The 23,974-nt window shown below is 41.3% G+C and overlaps 1 protein-coding gene across 1 annotated transcript in view; it reads right to left on the bottom strand.

The window, feature by feature from the left end:
• The window catches only part of SORL1 (sortilin related receptor 1), a 669,532-nt gene that overhangs the window by 563,238 nt on the left and 82,320 nt on the right, over positions 1-23,974 (bottom strand). Inside the window, exons 2-8 of the mRNA XM_069225024.1 lie at positions 23,760-23,876; positions 14,324-14,449; positions 13,101-13,262; positions 12,618-12,685; positions 7,781-7,961; positions 6,560-6,658; positions 5,458-5,627 (exon numbers count right to left, since the gene is read on the bottom strand). Coding sequence (XP_069081125.1) covers positions 5,458-5,627; positions 6,560-6,658; positions 7,781-7,961; positions 12,618-12,685; positions 13,101-13,262; positions 14,324-14,449; positions 23,760-23,876 — 923 coding nt within the window. The remainder of the gene's footprint in view (positions 1-5,457; positions 5,628-6,559; positions 6,659-7,780; positions 7,962-12,617; positions 12,686-13,100; positions 13,263-14,323; positions 14,450-23,759; positions 23,877-23,974) is intronic.

The raw sequence follows: 23,974 nt of genomic DNA, 5'->3' as shown, positions 1-23,974 counted from the left end.
TAAGATATTGAATGCAAAGCAAAACAAATACTTCACCGTGTAGGAACTATTTACAGCTACATCTTTCTAAGGTCTGCAAGCTGATGACCCCTGTCAGCCGCGAGAAAGAGTGTCATCTACCCACACGGGATGCTGGCAGCTGGCGCCAAGCTCCAGCACGAGGTCCGGCAGATTGGAATCTGACTCTCTGCAGCCTGTTACATTCGTTACAAAGGTGTGCCCCCTCCTCTCAGACCTGGGAAACTGAGCAAGCCTTTTGGAGACTGGCGAGGTCTCCAAGACTACTCCTGTTCCCAAGCTCAAGGGAAGAGAAACGACGCCCATGTACTCTCTCTTATCAGGTCTAGTCTACTGTGAGAGCAAAACATCTTGGTTCTCTGGTGCAAAAACACAGCTTGGAAAAATACAGCTTAGATTCTCAACTGCAATGTCTAACTCCACGTTAAAGGCAATGGGCAGCTAACCTAAATATCAAATGCAATGTCATGTTAAAGGCAATAGGCAGCTAACCTAAATATCAAATGCAATGTCTAGTGTCATGTCAAAGCCAATAGGCATCTAAGCTGAATACAAAATGCAATGTCTTATATCATGTCAAAGCCCATAGGCAGCTGAGCTGAATATAAAATGCAATGTCTAATATCATGTCAAAGCCAATAGGCAGTTAAGCTGAATATCATGTCAAAGCCAATAGGCAGTTAAGCTGAATACAAAATGCAATATATAATATCATGTCAAAGCCAATAGGCAGTTAAGCTGAATATCATGTCAAAGCCAATAGGCAGCGGAGCTGAATATCATGTCAAAGCCAATAGGCAGTTAAGCTGAATACAAAATGCAATATATAATATCATGTCAAAGCCCATAGGCAGAATATCTAATAGCATGTCAAAGTCAATAGGCAGCTAAATTGAATACATCATGTCAAAGTCAATAGGCATGCAATGTCAAAGCCAATAGGCGGCTAGACTGGATACAGCATATCAAAGCCAATAGGCAGAATACAGAATGTAATGGCTAATGCAATGTCAAAGCCCATAGACGGCTAAACTGAATAAAACATACCATGTGCTACTGGTGAACATTGAGCAACTAATATGCGCAGTGGTGAAACACAAAGTCATTGGTCAAAACAAACTTTATCAAATGGCAGGACACTATCCCACAGAGAGTGGGTACAGCGGCCCAAAAGGCATTCGGTATTCGCTGACCACAGCACGAGACTGGAGGAAGAAAACATCCTCTTCGCAAATTGTTCCAGCCTTTTTGATTCCCTATCTGGAGGTGGGGAAGCAAATGCACCCCAAGGATGAGGATGCCTGGAAGACAAGGCTCTCAGGTGTGGGGTGTTGGGACAGGAATTTAGGGTCATTCGGGCGGGCCATTGGCAGCATGTGATAGTACTGTTCACAGGAGCCCATGGATTGGATCTGGACCAAGTACCCAAAAGGACATCGGTGCGGACTTCACTGAATGGAAGAAGAGACTCCGATGTGGAAGCCCCTGGTTGAAGCACTTCCGTCAAGAGATAAGACCTGAACAGTAGGCAGCTCAAGGCCGAGGACCTTAGCCGATCTACTGACAACCATGGAATAAGTTGTTCCTCCATGCTGTCTCCTCCTACCGTGGCTCCTCCTACCTAGCCATGGTAGGAGGAGACAGCATGCCAGCGTCGAGAGGTATCCAGACCACTGGCCTCACCAAATTCCTGTGCCCAGTCCAAGTTAGGGTCATCCTTGTATTCATAAGGGTCCAGGCACCCCTCCAATCTTTCCCCGAATTCGAACCCATTAGAATAAGGGTCAGAACCTAACCTGGGGTGAATAGGCTCCAATGAAGAAGAGGCGGTGTTGGCTGAGGCAGGTCAGACTCCGAGTCGTCGGGGATCAGGATCAGGTTGACGTCTATGGTGGGCACCACCGATGTCAGTAGCGTCGAAAATCCAACCGGCACTGGAGATTTTGGTGGCCAGAGCTGCCTGAACGGAACGCAAAGGCCCCCAGACCGAACCCCTTGGACCGGAATGCACTGTATCAGGGTCGGCTGCCCAAAAACGAGGCGCATGGCCTCCTAAAACTCCTTTAATTGGGCAGGGGTCACCCCGGCTCCCAGAAACTCGGGAAGTCATGGAGTAGACCCAGAAGCAGGCTTTGAAGGTAGGGGCCTGACGTCACTGCGCTGAGGCGGCGTCTATGTATTACTCCAGACGTCATCGCAGCGACTACGACGCCAACGATGCCACCCACTGACGTACAAGGGTATTGCTCAAAGAAAAAAATCTCCAGACCCAGTCTGACGCCTGGGGGGAAATTCTAAGGTAAGGAAACAGCAACTAGAAGTCTATCAGATATACGCATTGCATAATACACAAATCTAGTCTACTACTGTTATCATAATTTTCATAATAAGCAGGTCAAACCGGTGTCCACTAATATAACCCTCCCCAGTTAATCGATCATGCCTATACCCATTATTAGTTATTTGTTCCCATGAACATAATGAGCATAAGCTTTCCTACAAGGGGATCATCAGGTGTACTATAGTAAAGTTACAAATATGTACAAAATTACAATTGTCAAAACAATATACAATTCTTCTTAAGATTTCATAGTTTAATTCTTCTATTCCCATGGTGTGTCTGAGTGGTTTACAAACTCACAATCCTTGCCTATTGTGGTAATCTCTGAGATTCCATGTAACGAAATACCCAACTACAGGCTTTAGTACACTGAAATAACAATCCATGCTTAAAAGCCTACTGACTCCAAAACATGCCGCTCACAATAAGTCAGGCAAACTGCTTTTATCATGCCTTTTCAAAATTAACATATAAATGCATGTAGAATCTCACTTAAGTTTTCCTAATGAGCCAATAAGGTCCATAGGTTTTGCAAATGATCTGCCACCATAACCACAGGCCTACTAAAGTGTGCATACAATGACTACCATCATGAACACAGAAATAAAATTACAAATATGTACACAACTACTGATGGCATAGCAATATGTAACCCCTCTCAAATGTCCTTAAGAATATCACACCGAACAACCAAGGAGTTTGACAGATTGAGTAACGCTTGCCTACTACAGTAATGTATGAGATTTCATGGAACAAAATACCCCTTTACAGCCTGCAACACAATGAGATGATAATCCACTGTTAAAGACATACTGGCTTGGACAAACTTTTTCCAAAATGCTTATGGATTGTCGTAGCATTTCATAATAAACACATCAGACCTATGGGTATCAGACATAACTGTCAATGGACAAATCAGACCTATAATCGTTATCATTGACATGTCCCAATAATCAAAGCTTTCCAAAAAGGCAACCATTAAACAATCAAATATACACACAAAATTACAAATATGACAACACTACAGTTGGCAAAGCAAAATACTACTTCCTGTAAGAGAGCCCAAAAAGGACTACCCCATGCAAATCTTCTATCTCCACCATTTGTCAAAGGGGGTAACCAACATCAAAATGCTTGCCTACTATGATAATCTGAGATTCCATGTAACAAAATACTTCTCCCCAGGCTTCAATACAGGTTAATAACAATCCACTCTTAAACGCCTAGTGACTAACACATGTCTCTTTTCACAATAAATATGACTACTGATTTTATTGCAAAGTTTCATAATGCTCAAATGAGGCAGATAACCCTGATCAGTGCCTTGCCTTTATAACAAACTCAGTCAAGTTTTATCAAGCATAAGCTTTCCCAAAAGCCAAAAAGTGTAACACAAACACTCTTTTTCAATTAAAGCAAATAACTTACGCTCAATCACATTGTGTGCTCAAGTAAACTAACGTGACAGAGTCTTGGCCTCTCTTTCAGTAGTACTTCTGAAGGCTCTTTTTCTATTCATATAAGGACTAAAAGACACTTGTTTCTAAGCCCACACTCTAAAACTGCATGTTAGGATTGGGAATCGCATACGCCAGTAATACACACCACTTATGTTTCTATTGAAAATTTCAATAAGTAATGTTTTGGCGCACATTACGTTTAGTACACACCACATGCTGACAGGAGAGCTAATTTGCTAAAACTGGTTTGTATAATGAAACCATTTAACTTGCAGTGGAAGTTCCCTCTCCAGGTAAATTTAAATGGTGCTGCAATAATGTAGTGCCGTAAAAGATGTTGCTGGTTCCACAAAACAGGTAGTAAACTATGTGGAAATAATCTCAATTTAGAACAGTCCTGATCCAGAAATGTAGAGCACACAAAGGATTATGTCATTTGTGGCCACTACATTTCAGACTCTGTAGTAATATTTTCTGAAGTGTTAATTACAGGTTTCACTTAAATTCGCTGCTCCTGCAGCCTAGATTCCGGTTAGAAGCAGATAGATAGCCAGAAAACACCATGGTACAGCAGGACGCGAGGAAAGCAAAAGGATGTTTTATTGTGACTAATGAGCCACTCACAGGTTTGGCAGCAACATTTCCTTAAGCATGATACGACCACTCATGGTAGCAGAAAGAAACGCTGGTTTCTTCTCTCTGATACCTATGCTCAATAAAGAATATGTCTGATGTCTATATATCGGCGGGTTGCCTACACAAGGAATTTGAAATGAGTTAATGACGATGTAGAATGTTTCTCACGTCTTCTGTTTTTCACCCTATTCCCGCAACAATCAGTCCCCTCTCCTCATCCCCTCCTTATTGTAATCCTAGATTTATTTAGAGAACATCAGTTTTTATATGAATCAGACCTGATAAACAACACTGATATAGGAGATGGAGATAGGAGATGCTGTTATGCACATTAATAATAACCATGTATATCGCAGGGAAATGCCATTTTCCAATTGCTGCTTATGTGAAATGGCAATAAAGAAATGTGCCAAAAGAATGTAGGTTTAAAAATGAATAGAGTACTACAGCCAGCATTTTAAGCAGGTCATTGGTCAACAGCATTTCAATAGTTCTGAAGGGGAAATCTGAACCACTTATATAGACAGACCATTCATTAAAAGGGAGCTATCTTGTTTTATGGTGAGGCAAAGAAATCAAACAAGTATTAGAAATAAATAAATTAATAAATGGCTCTTCCTTTAATTTAAAACATTATTGAACAGTTCCACGTTGACCAAAAAAACAATCACAAAGTTTCTTTGGCAATCAACCCCTAAGTTAGGTTATGTTCAAAAAGTAGGAATAGTTTTATATTTAACTAGAGCACTACACATTTTGAATGTTAATTTATACCCATGTTGACTAAGCGAAAGCAGTAAGGAGTTTAGAAATGGACTTCTGTTTTCTGAAATGCTACATCTGGGAAGGAATAAGTCACATTAGCTGACAGCTGCTAATAACCACTAATAGTAATTCCACAGTATGAGAATGCTAGCATTTACAGAGAACTAGTTTTGTTTAAAATCACTTAAGAGACCAAGCACAATTTGAAAGAGTTGCGTTTCACACACTCACCCTTACCTGACCAGCGTGTCACTGCCTACTCCAACAGGGCTAAAATAGAGCACATTCTCCAAAGAAAGCGAGAATTTCAGGCCTTCAACTTCTGAGATGTAAAGATGTGTCCGGTTGTCATTTTGAGTAACATATGCAAACACCTGGTCTTCTGAGGCATCAGCTATATAATATTCCTAACAGGAAAAAAGGTCCTTAGTACCCATCACTCTTTCGGCGTGACTCGTAAATGTAATAAACCTATGCAGTTAGTTAGGTATGCCAAAAGATTAGATTAGGCAAACAAATACATACTATGGAACATAATCACAGAAAACCATTTAATTACACATCTCGATGATTAATATGCAGTCTGCCGCCCTGCGACCAATTCAAACTACACAAGACCTTCAGCTGCATATGCAGCATTCACCTATTACCGTTTTTTTGTAATCTAAAAAAAAAAAAAAAACACAACAACAAAAAACTTAATACTGCATTGTTTTCAACATAACTTCAGTTCGAAATTCTCATGGAACCCTCAACTCTTCCTCGGCTATTCAGCTATCTCCTCACATTTAGCCCTCTTCCCCACCAACCCTATCGAGCACACCTTACAAGGCTTCTGCTCTTCATACACTTTAATTTGTGCACTCACCTACTTATCACCTCATGTTCAGCTTTCCGTGCTCACACATGGTCCTTATTCAATATTTTGATTTTCCTCACCTTCACTGACCCCAATCAGTTTGCAACTATCTTACATCTTTGCCACACATCCCCTCTAACAGTTCTACAACCCTTTTACATTTCTTCCTATTCTCTACTACCCCTCTGCTATCAAATCCATCTCTGCAGCTTCTATTCCTCGAATTTGCTAACACCTTACTCCACACGTTCATCAATTTCCTCACGTGCTAACTACCCACCCTGATCTATGTATCGCTTCTCTTTCCACCCCAATATACTTTCATTTCCCACAAAATGTACATTCTCATACTATCCACGTAGTCCTGTCTGGTTTGCACAAGAACAAATACCCAGGACGACCTACTACAATCATAAGAATCACCGTACACCATCAAGAAAATATTTGCGAAAGAAGAGAAAATGTAAGGATACTACATACCGTGATTGGGTGTCTTGTTACAAACTGGGCAGATTTCATTGTACTGCGGTTGAAGGAAACCCACAGTTGAACAGACTTTTGGTGGCTGCCCAAGAGATGCTAAAGAAAGACAATAAAAAAAAATGTTAGCACTGCATGTTAATTCATAAATCATCTGAAGTAGTGGGATTAAAGAGGAATCTTTAATGCATTGCTCTGAACACTAGTGAGGGTTGCATAACACGAGAATATTTAAAATGAGCAGAGTTGAGTAAGCAGAATTGCCAGCTAAAAAAACGATTACCCAGGGTGGCGGGGTTACCTAGATTAACCAATGCTGGTCACTATCATAATGGTCCATATTAGTGTGGTTCCTTCAAGGCCAATTACCAGACTATGCTCCAGATGACTGGCCACCCATTCTCTACAATATATAACCAGGGCCTAAATGGCAGAGAAAATAAGCCTGGACACCAAAATGAAAGTGGGCTCCATTAGCGAACCAGATAGCTAAACAATGACCAACGCTTGCAAATTAGGCCAGTTCTGAACTTGTAAAGACACTATCTATTTGTATCTTGCAAGGTATGGCCGACTGTATGTATTTGTGTTCGCTGCAGGCAATGTTTGTAGTAACATCAGGGAAATCAAAAGTACAAAAAACTGGCCCATTTGGCCATAAACAGGCCAACAAACTTCTAAACAAAATCTGGCCTGTTACACTAGCCTATAGGGCACTGCCTTATAGGCCAAGGTTTGTTGCCAAGAAAAATAATCTGAACAACATGCTTGACGTTTCTCATTTGCCAATTTGCTTTTCTTTATACCGCACTCGCTTTTATGTGCTAAATCAGTTTCGCCTCTTTTACAAGTAAACTTCGTGTTTAGCATGTCCTGTTACTCAGGAGAGGGCTACTAAGGGGACGTCAGGATACCTGTGTTTTAGCTTAAGGAATTTCATCCCTTCGATAATTTAAGAATATTTGCATCATCTAGTCCATTACAGTTGCATGAAACGCCTTTTAGACCGTGGGATGAACATTGCTACTTTCAGCCAACTACAAAGGCTGCCTGAAAAGTCACGAGAATTCTTGTCGATGGCAATGGAAAGAAAAAAAAAAAAAAAAAGTACGAAAGATAAAGGAATCTGGCAATAGAAAAGCATGAGTCGGCATATAACTAGTGGGTTACTAAATGGGCTACGCTATATGGCGTATTCAGTTATAGTTAGTTTTCACCTACCGAAGTTTTAGTAGCAAACAGGTACTTTTCTCGTATCTGAAAGTCGTCAACCTCTTCTATGATGATGTCTTTATTTTCCCATGACTGAAAAAAGTCTGTACTGCGTATTACTGTGGACGTGCCGCTTGGTTCGTGACGCTCTACGTAGATTGTATTTGGCTTATCGTATGGCTCAACGCCCCTTAAAAAGAACACAGTTGTGTTAGTTGTTAGTTATATTATTCAATCTAAGTGGATGCAGTTTTGACTTTACCTATTTGCGGCAAACTATTGTGGCACACAAAACTAGAGGGGGAATACGGCCAGCACACATTTATTCTTAAGTTTTGATTTCTATATTCATATCCAGTACCTCAAGCAACAATATGTGCTGGGGACAGCATGGCAAAATGGTTCCGGGGAGGGAAATTGTGGTTCTATCCCCTGGGAGCACCAAGGTGATAATTTCTCTCGACTGGTATACATTCACTCTCGAGAAATCCCTGGGGTACCAGGCAGCGATCAATTCTGTTTTTGTACCTCCACTGACTTACAGCTGTGATACAGTGGCCTTCTTGCCACGGCAACTTTCTTCATTGCTTAACAGTGGTGTCTCTAGGAGTGATTTTTAGGGAGCGGGGAAATACACAACTGGGCCCCAGACGAAATTGGTGGGGCCATCTACAAATGGATTGTAGAAAGTGTGTGTGCGCATGTGTGCATATGCACACTTATACACAACATACATATGTATAAGTGTGTGTGTTTCTGAGTATATATAAATTCACTGAAAAAAGAAAGGTTACAGGAAAGACATAGTAAATAGAATTTAAAAAAACATAGAAGTGCAATTAAAAAAATGATATTTTTGTTGATATTATAAAAGTTGACATCAGTGCTGTACTATCTGGGGCAATTAGCAGTGCATGGTGAGGGTACAAGTTAAAGTTACCCTAGGGAGCGAGTATAGCGACTCTAAATAACTAACAATAACTTCTGAATTTCTATGGTTTTGCATGAGAAAATTAAGAACCTAACTATAATGTCCCTGTAACCTTTGTTTTTTTAAGTGAATTTCTATGTTTTTTTTAATTTTATTTTAAATTCGAATTTTTAACTATAACATCCCTGCAACACTTGGTTGTTTCAGTGAATTCCTATGTTTTTTAAAAATATAAAGTAATTTTAATTACTGTACGTTAATCCAACCGTTGAGTACAGACAAAGGGGGGGTGGAGGGTGGCTGCAGAGCCTGTCTCTAAGGGTGAGAGAATAGGTGTAAGAGGGTGTTTTGGGTGTGAGTGGGTATGACAGTGTCTGGGTGAGACAGTGGGTGTGCGAGGGTTTATGTGGGAGTGTGTGTCTGTCTGGGTGTGAAAGTAGATGTGAGAGGGAGTCTCTAGGTGTGAGAGTGGAAGTGAGTGTGTCTCTGTGAGTGGGTGGGTGAGGGTCTGTGAGTGGGAGTGCGTGGGTGCATGAGTGTGTGGGTGGGTCTGTAAGTGAGTGCATGAGTCTCTGAGTGGGTGACTGAGAAAGTGTCTGAGTGGGTCTGAGTGGACAGCTTACCAAAAGGCATCCCCATGCGTTTGCCGCTGATTTTGGTGGTGCATTCTTGAGGTGGAGGAATATGAGGTAATCTCCACAAAAAAAGAAGAACTTACCTCATATACCTAAAAGGAAGGACCCTGGTTTGGTGGATATTTACATCTTTCTAGTCTTGTTGGCCACTTTATAGGATGATTCATGTTATCACAGAATTTTAGAGAAACAGGAACAACCATGTTGCCAAAATGCACACAGGGTCACTGGTGATATTTCTGTGTGCTCCATTACACAGCTGTAGTGTAGAATACAAACTGGACTTTTACCCATCTCCACTTGGGTAGATATTTTGTGCAAAGCTGGGGACTTTTGTGGAATAAAAGGGCAAGTGAGGTTCCTTTGTGGCCTAGTCACTCACACAGTTATTGACATACTCACACAGACACTCACAAACCCATTCACAGACACAATCAGAGACTTATGTACTCACTCACAGACCCACTAGGACATTCTTGCACCCACTCAGCGACTCTTGTACTCACTAATAGACCTACCCAGACACTCAAATCCACTTACAGACCCACTTAGACACTCATGCACCCACTCACAGACCCTCTCAGACATTTATGTACCCAGTCACAGACCCGCTCAGGCTCACAGACCCACACAGAGACTCATTTGCTCACTCACTCATAGACCCACTCAAACTCATGCACTCACTCACAGACGTAAAGGCTCATGTACCCACTTACAAATCTACTCACACTCACGTACCCACAGACCCATACACTCATGCACCCACTCACAGACCCACGCACACTTGCGTACCCACTCAGAGACCCATTCACACTCATGCACCCACTCAGACACTTTCACTCCCACTCTCACACCCAGAGACTTCCTCTCACACCTACTCTCACACCCAGACACTCTCACACAGACACACACTCACACAGACCCACTCTCACACCCAGAGACACCCTCCCACACCTATTCTCACACCCAAAGAGACAGGCCCTGTGGCAAACCCCCACCGCACACAGCCGTCAGTTGTGGAAGCCAAAAACAGCTCGACCACTAAATGTATATTAAAACACCTCATCTAAAACAAACCTGACAGGCTGGGACGAAGTGAACAGATACGCCAGCTGGATGACTTTCATGTCCACCTACACGCCCATTCACTTTAACGGGTTGTTCCCACCCGTGAACCACTCGACGCATGTAGGAAAGGAAGATGCCTCACCATACCTGATTTGTTTTAAAACTGGCATTTCATGACATTTGAACACAACAGGATTTCCACCCACCGAACTCAGAGCACTTTCACTACCTACCACTGGACACTACAGCAGGAGGTTCGCGCAGCAGCTACACGGGACCTCATACCAATTGAAAGATTTGCGAGAAACACTGGTTCTCTAGGGGCACATTATCCCTTCTCTACCCCACTACTCTTGCAGTTACAGCTTATCACACAGCCTCGTTATGTCACCGTCTGAGAACACACTCTAGGACAGGACATACCGGGAGGGATAAGGGAAGTGTTATAAAGGGATATACCAAAACATAAACAAAGGTATGAGAGAAGGCCATTATAAGATAATGTATGATTGGTATCTTTACCCCACTAAATAGAAGTGGATATTCTCAGAGACCTCTGATCTCTGCTGGAGAGGGTGTGGACTCTTGGGCGATTTCTGTCATATATGGTGGGATTGTCCTGTGCTGCGTCCCTTTTGGGCTGAGATTCTAGCTCACATGAAATAAATATTAGGCTAGCCAATCCGAGAGACCCTGTAGTTAGCGCTCTTGGGCATCAGGGATGACTCTCTAAAATAGCAACCTAGAAGTGCCAAAGCCATAATGTGGTTATGCTTGGGAGGCCGAAAAAATAACAACTGCAGCTGCATGGAAGAAGAAAACGGCACCATTTGGACTCAATGGCGTACACTATTGTGGCACGCACTCACAATGGAAAGACTGACGTATATTTTTAGAGACAAATTCAAAAACGTTGAATATTCCTGGGGCCCTCTTCTACGCTGTCTATCCACGGGGCTGCCACTGGTGGCCTGCTCCTCCCATACATGAGCACTGCATCTCTTCCAGTTTTTAATTTCGCATAGTATTCTCTACAGCAACCCGAAGGACAATTGGCATGCTCTGCTCACCTGGATTTCTTTCTCAATGCTATTTCTGTGTTTTTTGTTTTTCTTTTTTTAGTTTATTGTTCATGTATTAGGGGGAAATTGACGTGGCTTGTTTAGATGCATACTATTGTGTTCCGAGGTCACCATCAGTCTGAAGAATGATGAGACATGTTACAGTAATCTGAAGAAACACTGTATCCTGTACTCACGAGCTTTGCCATGCTTTGAAATCGGTAAAATTCAATAAACATAAGTTTAAGAAAAAAAAACACAGGTTACAGGGATCTTATAGTTAGGAAATGGAAATAAAATAAAACTTAGAAATTCACTGAAAAAGTCCCAAAGTTACAGGGAAGACATGAAAACTTATAACATCAATAAAAATAAAAAATGAAACATTAGCAGTCAAATTATTGAAAAAAAGAGTTCATGCCGGAGGTCTGATTTATAGTTATTTGAAATAACTCACTATAACTGTTGAATTTCTATGGCTTTATGCTAGTAACGTCCTTGTAACCTTTATTTTTTTAAGTACATTTCTATGGTTTCTATATATACATACACACACAGATACATACATAGTGGAAACAAGCTGACGGAGGATGGGAAGCAGGGGCTGGACAATGAGTTGATAGTGAAGTGTAGGTGGGAGTGGCTGTGGCAGCAAGCGGACACCAGAATGGCTGGTAAAGCACAAAACCAACACAGGTGGGCAGGAGAAGATGGAAGAGTAGGATAACAAAAAGAGAATGGGGGAGTGAATGGGATATCAAGCTGACAATAGGGGGTGAGGGAGGAGGTGGGGCAGCAAGTTGAACATTCAGGGTGTGCTGGAGGGCGTGCAGGAGCAAACGGACAACACAGGGTGAGTAGGAGTGGCTGGGAAGCAAGCTATCAGGCAACAGAGGGTCTGGGTGAAACATGGACAACAAATGGCGGGCAAGAGATGAATGCGGGAGAACAAGGAAAATGCAGGCTGGGTGGGAGAGGGTAGGGATTTTTATTTACTGTTATATTATTGCTTGACCTTCACATATGTGTCTGTACAATTCACCTTTCTTCCTGAATTGTGACCCTTTGTCTGAATTCCTACAGACCCTGCCCAGAATTTGCCTCTAGGGCATGTGGTCACCCAAGCAAGGTAACCAAAGACAATCGCTTACCAGGAAAAGGATTTAACATGCTCTTGAACCATAATCCAAGTTTGACCAAAATCCTCCGACTTCCAGAGCTGTAATTAAGACAGTACACAAAGAAATTAGAGACATTGCCTTAAAAAATGCAAGGACTAGGTGATTTGTGTCAGTAATGTAACTTCCCGGACCAATTTACCTACCACCACATCCTGCATATTTGCCTATTTCTTCATTAATTGCTACAGCAACCGGATAAAGCGTTATCATAACATTATTGTAGTATGACTTAAATGTACATCTGGGAGACCAAAAAATTTACATCTGGGAAACCAAAAAATGTACACCTGGGAGACCAAAAAAATTTAAACTGACTGTTTCGAAGGGAATCAAGGATACAGACCTAGGGTTTAGTACTCTAATTGAATTTTTTAAATGAAGATCAGAGGGCAGAATATTTAATACAATTTTTACAGAGATCATGGAGGCTTGTTTTAAGTAAATCTGTCTTACCTGTTTATTTAGGCCGGATTTGTCAATCCCCAGCACAAGGTTGGGGTTTGTATTGTGCAGGAGCATGTCTGTTGGTTTGAAAGGAACAGAGAAGCCACGGACATGAATGCAGAAATCGAACGTGATCCACAGGTATTGGGCATTGGCATCCACAAAGATGTACTAGCGAAGAAGAAAAGAGCAATCTTAAGCTTGGACTAGCCAACACATTAACAAGGAGAACCGAGCCAAATGTTTTGCTTGGCTCCAAGACACCATGTGCGACAATACATGAAAATGTTTGGCATGCACACTGTGCAACAAAAAACATGTAAAAGTTTGGCAAATTCTATTAAAATTTCAAAAAAGTGCATTTCTTCAACACATGGATGTCTTTTACCTTAATACATCCAATGGCATCACTATATTTTGAGACATCTATTAAGTTATTGTTTTTGAACATCAACTTACTATTTTTTTTTTGTCTCCCCTGCCCCCAATCTGTCTTATGATAATGCCATTGGTGAGCTAAGAGGCTTATCACTCTTATACAAATATACAGTTTCCAGCTGTTGATTACATTATTTAGCGTTAGTTGTCTACCTGGACGAAAACCACATAAATCTAATTTCTGAAAACCTGTAATGATTTTTGGTCCTGCCAGGCTATGGTGGGGACATGTCGGGTAAGATTTTGTACAGCACACCGCATTCTGCTTTTGCACCCATTTTCTTTGGTGCCAATTTTCTTCTGCGTTCCATGAAGTGATTGCATTTACAAATATCAGAGCTTTTGGATATGCCTTTTTCAGCAACTTGGAGAAAGAAACGTTGAATACATGGTGCCTTCCAAGCACTCATATAGCACAACCATCAAGGGAGACAAAGTTCAACTGATTTCTGTCCATTGTCAGATAGTCAACTAATTCCAAACTTGAGCATGAGAACAGATCGTTACCTGAGGTAGAGCAGTGTGACTAACTCCCTGCAGGGTAAAAAGCCCATCCCTCTTTCCTCTCCCCAAAATGTAGGATTTCTCATACAGGATCAATGTTGGAGCAGTACAAGTTGCTAAACTGCCTATCTTTCTTTCCAAAGGTACTATACCTAGGGCACTGTGGTTGAGTCTTCATAACACATGCCTGGTATGGATAGCCTGGTTAGTCATTTCGGTTCACCCGATTACATGTCTGTGTTTATTTAAAACTTACAAACTGACACGCACAAGGTTGCTACATAACTTACCCTTCTATTGTCAGCTGGGCTATGAAAAAACTGAGCAACAGCCACTTCACTTGAATTCCCATCAGTGAAGTTAAATTTATCGGACACTCTCTGAAATGATTTCCCATAATCGTAGGATACATACACCTGCAAGAGGAATAATTGAGCAAAAGTTGTTAAACTGTCAACTTTACAGTGTTACAATAAAACCTTGTAAAAAAACAAGAAGTCCAACTTTGTACTTTTTTGCGGAGAAGTTTGAACTTTCCAACACATCTAATGGTATCTTAAGTTTGGACCCCCATATAAAAATTATTTAAGTACAAAGACGTTCAAGGACAAATGGTAAACATAACTGAATTGAACAACGTGATAGCAAAGGCAGGGAGGAAAATCCATCACAAACCTTTTTGGAGGTGAGCTGGTTGTGTTAAGGGGGCATTTTTCCAAGGAGATGTGGTGTAGCAGTAAAGCTGGAAACTATAGTTCCAAGAGCCTTTTGAGTTCTAATCCCAACTTTCATTAGTTATCTACATTGTGGGGTCAGAGGGCCATGATTTTTATATCCCTCTGTCTCTGTTACACACCGGCCAAACACTGGGAGAGCTGCTAAACTAACTAAATTCAAGTATGAAGCAATATTCAAGTAACTTAACATTTACATCTGTTGTGTGTGTCAGGTCATTTGTATAATATTAATAATCAATATTACATGAAAACAGGCCTGACTGCATACAAGCACTGAATTCTTTAATACTAACAAGGGCATGTAATGCACATAGGTTCTACAAAGGTGGGATAATCATTTGAATGGTAATGCTAACAGTGCGTGCTTGATTGCAGTAAAAACATGGTGTTCTTAAACAGGAATACAGTAATCATACTAGAAGGACAAAGAAGGAAAACTTTTCATCTCTGCTGCACGTTGTAACAGTGTGTAACAGTGGCTGCAAGAGAGATGAACTTATGGAGATCAGTCTTGGAAAGATGGCGAGAGAAGACGCATTTGGTCAATATGCTTTCTCCATGGGGCACTGTTTGTACACTTTTGTAGCTAAATACAAGCTGAGCAAGAGGAACCACCAGGTGAATCAACAGCACAAAGCCAGGTGATTTTTCTTTTTTTAAATGGAACGGGAACCAAAAAAACACCTGAGCAGAAAATATTCTTTTGGTCAAACTCCATACACGGTCAATATGCAGTACGCAAAGCAGACACAAAAGATATAGTAACACTGCACAGAAGATGACACTACTACAAATTAACAAAAGCTAGGGGTTTGGTAACAACTAATGAAAAGCCCTGGGTTTCAATCCATGGTCATCCATTGCACTATATGTTGTGCTGCTGATAAAATCACAAATCCTTGTCTCACTTCCCTGCAATGGCAAAAAATGGGAGTACATAGACACAGGATGAATGGCTACTGTTATGATGATGGGTAACATCTTGCATCATAGCAAATCATTAATTTAAACCTCTAAGTAAGTTTATCCATCCTTAACATATTGAAGACACAAAGTTTAATAGGGCATCGAAGATGTACCAATTTCACGCAGATCAGTCTAATCGGTGGAAGGGAGTCCCAAATAACTTTTGCATTTGCAATTAAATGGTATGAGACATACAATATATTTCTCTGCATATAATCCAAAACTCTTCAAAGGATGTGTGAGCACTGAAACTTTTACTAACAAATATTTCATGTATTCTGTATTTGCATAGAAAATGAATTAACTTAAAAAATAACGTGCAACTGGAAAATGTGTCTACTTGAATGGCCATCACCTACTCTGTAATCTTTTACTAAAAAGCCAATTAATCTTTATTCAGAGCTTATAATAATGTAAAATGCAGCAATGGGTTATACTTAACGAGTGGATTCTATGTATTTGCTTAAATTAACTATAGGCCTCAAAGTTACCGAGGTCTAAGCCTTAGTATTGCACAGCTGTTTATCAGAAAAATATGGCAGAATAAAATATGATCTCATGTTTGCTGACTAAAGATGTATAGTTCTAACGGAAGGTTGACCAGAATTATAGTAGTAGCAAAAATGTTTTTCCTGTCTTCACAAGGAACTGTTTGTTAGGTAATGTGTGGAGAAACCCGAATGTTCCAAAACGGTTACAAATGTTAACTCGAAGCGTATGAGAAAGCAATATTCCCAGGAGAGAATAATGGATGTACTGACGGAAGGATTTTAAAGTTGCTTCTTGACGAGTCAAATTATTTAAGTAAAGGAGAGGAACCAATCATCAACGTGTGAAAGACTGTTTAGTTATATCTTAGATCTGAAATATAAATTTTATTGGACTAATGGCTATCGCATGATTCTTTGATCAATGACAACGTGGGATCATTTTAACTTAACCACACTGCACTAAGAATTCTTGGTAATTTTTCTTTGACACCTTACTGGGGTCACTTTTGTTGCTCAGCAGAGATCTACTCCACTCGATGCTTCACTTTTCCAGTGCTCCATGCGTAATACTGGTGCTTGCTTTTGCGCTCAATGCTTAGAGTTCGTAGCACCTTTGTTGCCTATTCTAGATACTTCTTTACCCCAATTCTGAACCATTTCCCTTGCCATGTCCCGATGCTGATTGAACTGATGTCCGCTTGACGAAGACTATCTATCCACCGCTTGCTGATCCATAAGGACAGGTATATCAAACTCCAATTGTCTTTATTATTAATTTGTCTTTTATTTCTAGGTACCAACTGCTGCCTTTTGATAGAGCCATAGTTAGATGTTTTCCAAATTTGTGTTGACTAAATTCTTTTGCATGAAGTCCAAAAACATGCTGATGCTAATTTGATGTTAGTGAGTTTTTCATCCATTCAAACTAAATTGCTAATTGATGTTTCTCAATTGCTGAAATCCAATGTATGTTATTACCATTGCGCAATTACTCTTATTGCTGATTTGTACTTTTGGCTTTAGAAGGATTAGTCATTAACGCATTAGTTATAGCATGTAGTTTTGAGACTAATTTAGGTAATACTAGCATTGTTAATGTAGGGAAATACATTTTCTAACTGATACTAAAGGTGTGGTTATTCATGACCTAATGGGTTAAGGTGTGTGAGAATTACTGGCTCTAAAGTATTTCTATTGTTTGATGATATTTATGGTATGTACTGATTAATGGTGTGAACATCTTAAACAAGTCAAAAGTTCCAGCAACCTATGAACGTGCCCCTTTATCAATTAACATAAAGAAGACAAATAAGGTAAGATGAGCTTACAGATCTGAACAAAAATGTTAGGAGACATCAGCTTTTCAAGCATTCAACGTTTGTCTCTGTTTGCTGAAAATGCGTTCAACAGTTTGAGCCCAAAAATGGTAGTGTTCTTTGCGCATCTCAAAGTAGATATAATTTTGTGTAATATCAAACTGTGGACAAAAGGAAAACCTTGTTCATGCACATGATGCCATGGTATCGCTGTCTCACAGTGTCCCCAAACACTGAAAAAAAATGAAAAAAGATAGAATGCATGGTGCTAAACTGCTTCACAAGTAGATCGGTAAGCACACCCACTTCGGATTCTTTTTCCCTGGCCTGTTTCAAAGACTAAGGAGACAGAAACAAACAAAGCTGTTGTACCCACAAACCTGTTGCCAAAGTGCTATACACAGCCTTATCTGTCCAGCTATCACAAGAGTAGGGAGTTGCTTCTTCCCTCTCCAGCCTTGCTTAAGAGCCAGGAAAGCGTTAATTACACCCATCACCTCCTGCCTTGCACAAGGGCAGATGGGCAACTGAAAGGTGCACAGGAAATGATTCCCCTTGCCTAGCCAAAAGTCCAGTTGAAATAATGCTATGACCACATTTTCATTCACGGTGACATTAGGATCGTCCCATTCAGAGATCAGGGCACATTCTGTGCTTACCCATGGGCGGAAACCTGTTCACTGGTTGGATTGTAAAGTATTCTCAAACAAAAAAAGTTGGAGGTCTGGGTGAAAGCAGCTCTTGTGGCTGTGTTTGCGGCCTGGATGTACAATAGTGGCACGGCGGTTCAGCTGGCACCTGCTCCGTGACCTGTTGCCAACTGCAGATGAGCACAGACACAGGCGCCAGCTGACCTACTCTTGGGTGGCTTGAACTGGGCACGCCACAGAGGAGTGGGGCAACAACTAGCTGCCCTGTTGGCTCTTTTTCTAGCCACAGTCATTCTTGGGATAGAACATAGTCATCATTCCCCCCTTCATTTATGGGTAAGGCGTGGGTGTGTGACTGCAGAGTACACACTGTACACTACAGACTGCCCCCTGTAGCACTTGGGCATTGCATGATGGAGTAATCCCAACCACCTATTGCCCTTGAGCAAGGAAAAGGAGGTTAACTCTTGTGCAGCCCAATGCTGCACTTTGGCAATGCATGACTGCCATTTATCAGACAAAATGGAGGACAACAAAACACACAATTACTAAATTTGCATGTTAAAACACTGCCACCTAACTTAAGCAGGCATCGCTTTTAACAAGACGTTAAGCACTCCTTAGTAGTCAGGTACATCATCTGCTTTCCACCAGAAGTTGTAACAAAAAACCTCTAGAGCTAATTTCTGTTGTTTTAGGATGGCTGATAGCATTTGGAAAGGACAACCTGTAACCACGAGCAGGATGCATGGCTGTGGCAGATGTTAGCCTTGAAATACTAGCAATGTGACAATAACCACTTCAAGTGTAGTGACACTTTGTCAATGGAAACAGCTCCCTGGAATGAGGCAAAAGAGAGATTAGGTGCAACACTATTATATGAAAAAATATGTTTTATACCAGCCTCTTTGTACAGGCCAGTACTACTAACTTGAGCTCCCCATCTATTCAGCAAAATTGAAAGACTGCGAGTGAAATCACCTTTGTGAAGCAGGAGGTCACTTAGGAGGCCTTCCTTTTTTTGCATCTTTTTTTTTTTAATTACTACTGTCTCACTGCTGACTTTGATGGAAAAATGTTATTTGTTTTCTTCTCTTTACGGTTTTTGTCTTTGTTTTTTTTTTAATTGCAGGAGCCTGGCAGCCAACCCAAACTGTCAGGCTCACTTACAGGGGAATTAGCCAGCATCAGCACAAACAGAATCTTCTACTTCCAAGGGTTCTGTCAAAATTAGTAACCAGTAACAAAGCTCATGCCCACTAAGATTATCTCTGAGATTCAATGTATTAAATTAACCGTTAATTGTGTAGTAATAACCCACCCTTACATGCCCACTGGCTCTAACCTTTTCGCTGCTAAGCCTTTCTCCCCACAGCGCATAGCCTTTACTTGGGTATTTGGAACAGTTTGCGTTTAGGTCTCTATAACCCTTTGTCCACATAAGCTATCCACGTCAAACTTGTCTGCTATTTTTCCAACATCCTCTGGATTCTAAACATACCCAGGGTTTGTGGATTCCCCTGGAGTGGGGTGAGAAAATAGCAAGAATACAGTTACATTTCAAGTTGTTTGAGAAAAAAGTGCTCTGGATTATTTTCATAAAAATGGCATCAAAGAACGGTTTGATGTGCTAAAGTTATCTTCTTTCAAGCTTTCAGAAACATGTTGAGCTTAATCAAAAAACAACATTTTTACCACAGTTTTGACATTTTTCAAAGAGGTGTTGAGTAGCCATTTTAGCTATAGTTTTACATACATTATTTCAGCAAACTAGGCCTGCCGCTGTGCACTTTAACCTAGATAAATATTATTCGGCTACGTTTTATTATTTTAACGTTAGCCACATTTGCAGTCTTGTCTTATTTTCTCTATTTAGCTGTTCTTCGCTTAGATCAGTACTGTGTTCTTATACAAGGCATTGCTTTCACTCTGTGCTTTTCTCAAGGCTGCAGTAAGAGAGGTTGCCAGCAAAAGTGGAACGCTTTGTCTCCAATGTTCACAGAAACATACACACTCTTACATGGGGATCCTTTCTTGGACAGAGGTAGCCCATTTTTTTTTTTCCGCTTTCAAACTACTTCTAGTTTGTGGTAAAAGTTAAATCAGTGAGAAACCCATGGGTGATCCAGGAAAGCTATATCTTTCTGGAAAGTAGACAACATTCCAAATTCAGCAAGGGGCCATATGTGTAGATCCCTCAAGGTTTTCCCAAAGAAACTAACTGTTGGAATAAATAAATAATAAAAATGAGTTGGAAAATGGCCATTTGTGATAATGTTTTCATTACAATGACAGATTTACAAAAAGCAATGTACCATTACGTTCGCTAGACCCTTTTAGTTGTGGGGATATATAGACTCTGCAGGTTTGCCAAGAACCCGAGCTACCCAGTGCCAACAACTGAGCTGTACCTTACAATAGTTTTCAATTGTGTACTGAGTATAGACTACTTCATACAATGACATATGTAAAGCAAAAAATGTCTATCTTTGTAACCTATGAATTTCTGAAATGGGATCAAGATATGTAGTTTATGAGCAGTGGTTATTTGTACGTCTCTGATTTCGAGTGTACCCCTACATTTAGATGGTATTTTTCAAAATGTCTTCTTTCCTAAATACTGGATTATATTTGGAAGGCAGAAATGCACCGATATCCAATTGTTAAAAATTAATATCCTACTATTCTATGCTCCCACATGTCTTCTGATTCAAGACATGGCCTACCCACACTTTACCTGTGTAGATAGGCCTAGCGTTCACAACGGGAAATCGATTAAAATGTAACAAGGATACATCACATCTTTCCACTCAAAACTGACCTATTTTCTTTTTCTTGCAAAGGGATAGCTGTGGATTTTGGGCCCTAGCTCAGCCAGCGCCTAGGCAAATCTAGCAAACCTGTACATGTTTGAAACCTAGACATCTAGGGGAATCCAGGATGGGATACCTTGCGTGGCTCTCACCAGGTTGCCTCGAAAACCTCAAACTTTGACTTAAAAAAAAAACATTTGCCTCACATTCCTGTCATAGAAAGTTCTGGAATCTGAGGGGAGTTTCAAGCTTCCTTCCTACAACCATCGCCCTTAAGTCTTCTGATGAAAATGGTACCTCATTTGTGTGGATAGGCCGAGTGTCCGCAACAGGAAAGGCCCCAAAGTACAATGTGGAGACATCAACATTTCCTGTCACAAAAATTATCTGATTTGGCAATGGGGGGTAGCAGCGTTTTTTGGCCAGGGATCGATCTCTCCTCCCCCGTGGAAAACTGCCAAACCCACACATTTCTGAAAATTAGACAGAGTAGCCTTGGGTGGTATGCCTCCCATGCATTCCACAAAGATTTCTTTCCCACAATGCCCTGCAAACCACAAACTTTGCATAAAATTGCAAATTTTCCTCACATTTCTGTGACTTAAAAATGCTACCTCACTTGTGTGGCTGGGCCTAGTACACTCAACAGGCACGCATGAAATCCAGTTCAATAAGAGTCTTGTGGTGTGATGGGGCCCCCGGAGGCTTGGGGAGGGGGAACTGAGTGACCGCCCCTCCCTTTATGCTTTTGGCTCCAGAGGTTAGCTTCCCGGGGGCTTATGACTAATGAATGCAGCCTGGCTGCCATTTTGTGTTTTTTTTCCCCCAAACCGATGGGACGGACACAGGATTGTGGCATTATTGTCTATCTTATCACTTTTTAGCCACAAGGCGGGGATCCCTCTACACTCCACTCATGGGGTCTAAATGGGTCAGGGTATCCTTCCCTGCTCCCTTATATTATTATTATTTTTTAACAGAGGAGTAAGTCATCGAGTCCTGTGGTGGCTGCCAGCAACATTTTTCTCATGTTCCTGGCAGCAAATCAGCATGCGTGCTCCTGAGGGAGTCTGACTCCCGCTGGGGCAAAATGGCCCAAGGGGAAGAAATGTTCCCTGGGCCAATCAGACTGCTCTGGTTTTTAACTGGTGCTCCTTTTGCGGACCAAACCGTCCAGATACACAATTATTTATTAGCCTGCATTTCTCAAAAACTACTTAACGGATTCACACCAAATCACAATCTGCCTACCAAGATCTAGCTTCGAGCAAAATCTGGTGTAATTCCCTTCAGCAGTTTTTGCTGTAGCCCGGCTTGAAAGAGTCTATGGAAAATGCATGAGGATTTTGTGTTTTGGGACTCTCCTTTTTTCTCAGCCCCCTTTTGAAGGATCACCCTAAAACTTCCCATGCACAAACTAGTCCAAAGATAGCAACTTTTGGGAAAATTTTGTGTCCGGATTTACAGTTAACTTAGGGCACAAGCCATGGTTCCTTGAGATAACAAAATAACTGGTGAATTTCTGTGGAATTTATTGTTTAAAATGTTACGTTGTTACTGAACATTTCACCTAACTATACCGCTACTTTAACCTTTGTATTTTTTTCAGGGTATTTCAAGTTTTTTTTTGTTAGTTTTTTTTTTTTTTTTTAGATAAAGTAAATCAAAATCCAGCCATAAATCTAAACCACCAAAGGACGGGACAGGTGGTTGGCTGCAGGGTCTGGCCTGTGGCCAATTCCCCCACACGCTGCCGGCCTTGTGCCCTACGGGCCCCGTCCCCTAAGGCTGTTTTTATTTTAAAGGGGAAAAGGACCAAGTGCCCTCTTCCCCCTCACCTCACCCCCCCCCCGGCTTAGTAGGCTCTGGGGGGGGGCTTTTTTGATGGGTTTTGTTCCTAAGGGGGGGTGGGGAGGGAACACCCTCCTTGAGCCATTTTCAGGGACAGGGACCCCATCCCAGGGCCCGCAATATTTAAAGATAGGCACCCATCCAAGGCATCCTCCATACACTCCTTGGGGGCTACAGGGTAGACCCGGGGCCCCCGCAGCACCAGCCGGCTCACCACATGCTGCGGGAGCCGGCATAACTCCTGCCCTGATGTAGCAGTAATTTAAGCTGATGAATTTAGGAAAAAGCAATATCTTGATCTCTTTCCTTGCTCCATTAGAGCAGGCAGGAAAACTGATCAAAATTTGCTCCCAGCCTGAGGGAGCATTTTTAAAGCTCCCACTGACGGGGAGCAGACTGTCATGTTTGGGGAGAGTTTTGAAAATGCTCCCACTAGGTGAGAGTAAACCCAAGTTTACCTGCCCACGCCTGTGAGTGCAGAAAAACCGCTATGTCCTGGGGTTGGGCTTACTTGGATTCAGCATGTGAGCCTAATCTGTTTGAGGCTCAGAGTGAGGCTGCGCACAAACAAAAGGAATGACTAAACAAGCCTTCCAGCGTTAACCGCTTCAGAATGTAGATCTCTCTTGAATGCCCGATTTGAAAAACCAAATTATTTTTAAGCATCATTTTTACATTAAATTATTTCACACTTGGATACAAAATGTATATTCACGGAATCTACCAGGACTGATAAGGGAGGACACATTTTCCTGCCCGTTGAAGGAGACCCGTGCACTTTTAAGACTATTTTCAGAATGTGTTTCTCCACAAAACTAGGTTCTGTGTTCTCTTCAGTTTCAAAGCAGTTCACTTAGGCCATATGTCACGACACACAAAATCAAAACCCATATTATACTCACATGACTGCTTTTTGATCCCAGAAGTGCCAGACTGTCTCTGGCGAGTGCTACAATCACATTGCTTTTCTCTCCAGCCCAGTGGACCACCATTTGATTGTGTGAGTCATTCAGGTTAACCTGTAACAGATTAAGGCATTTTAAGCTTCCTCATATGCATTTTAATTGGTGGAATAATATACAAGATACAGAAGAAGTGAGCACAAAAACATTGATGA

This window comes from Pleurodeles waltl, chromosome 3_1 (assembly GCF_031143425.1).
Source record: "Pleurodeles waltl isolate 20211129_DDA chromosome 3_1, aPleWal1.hap1.20221129, whole genome shotgun sequence".
Lineage (NCBI taxonomy): Eukaryota > Metazoa > Chordata > Amphibia > Caudata > Salamandridae > Pleurodeles > Pleurodeles waltl.
The sequence above is the reverse complement of the archived record's forward strand: the minus strand, read 5'-3'. Positions and strand labels throughout refer to the sequence as shown.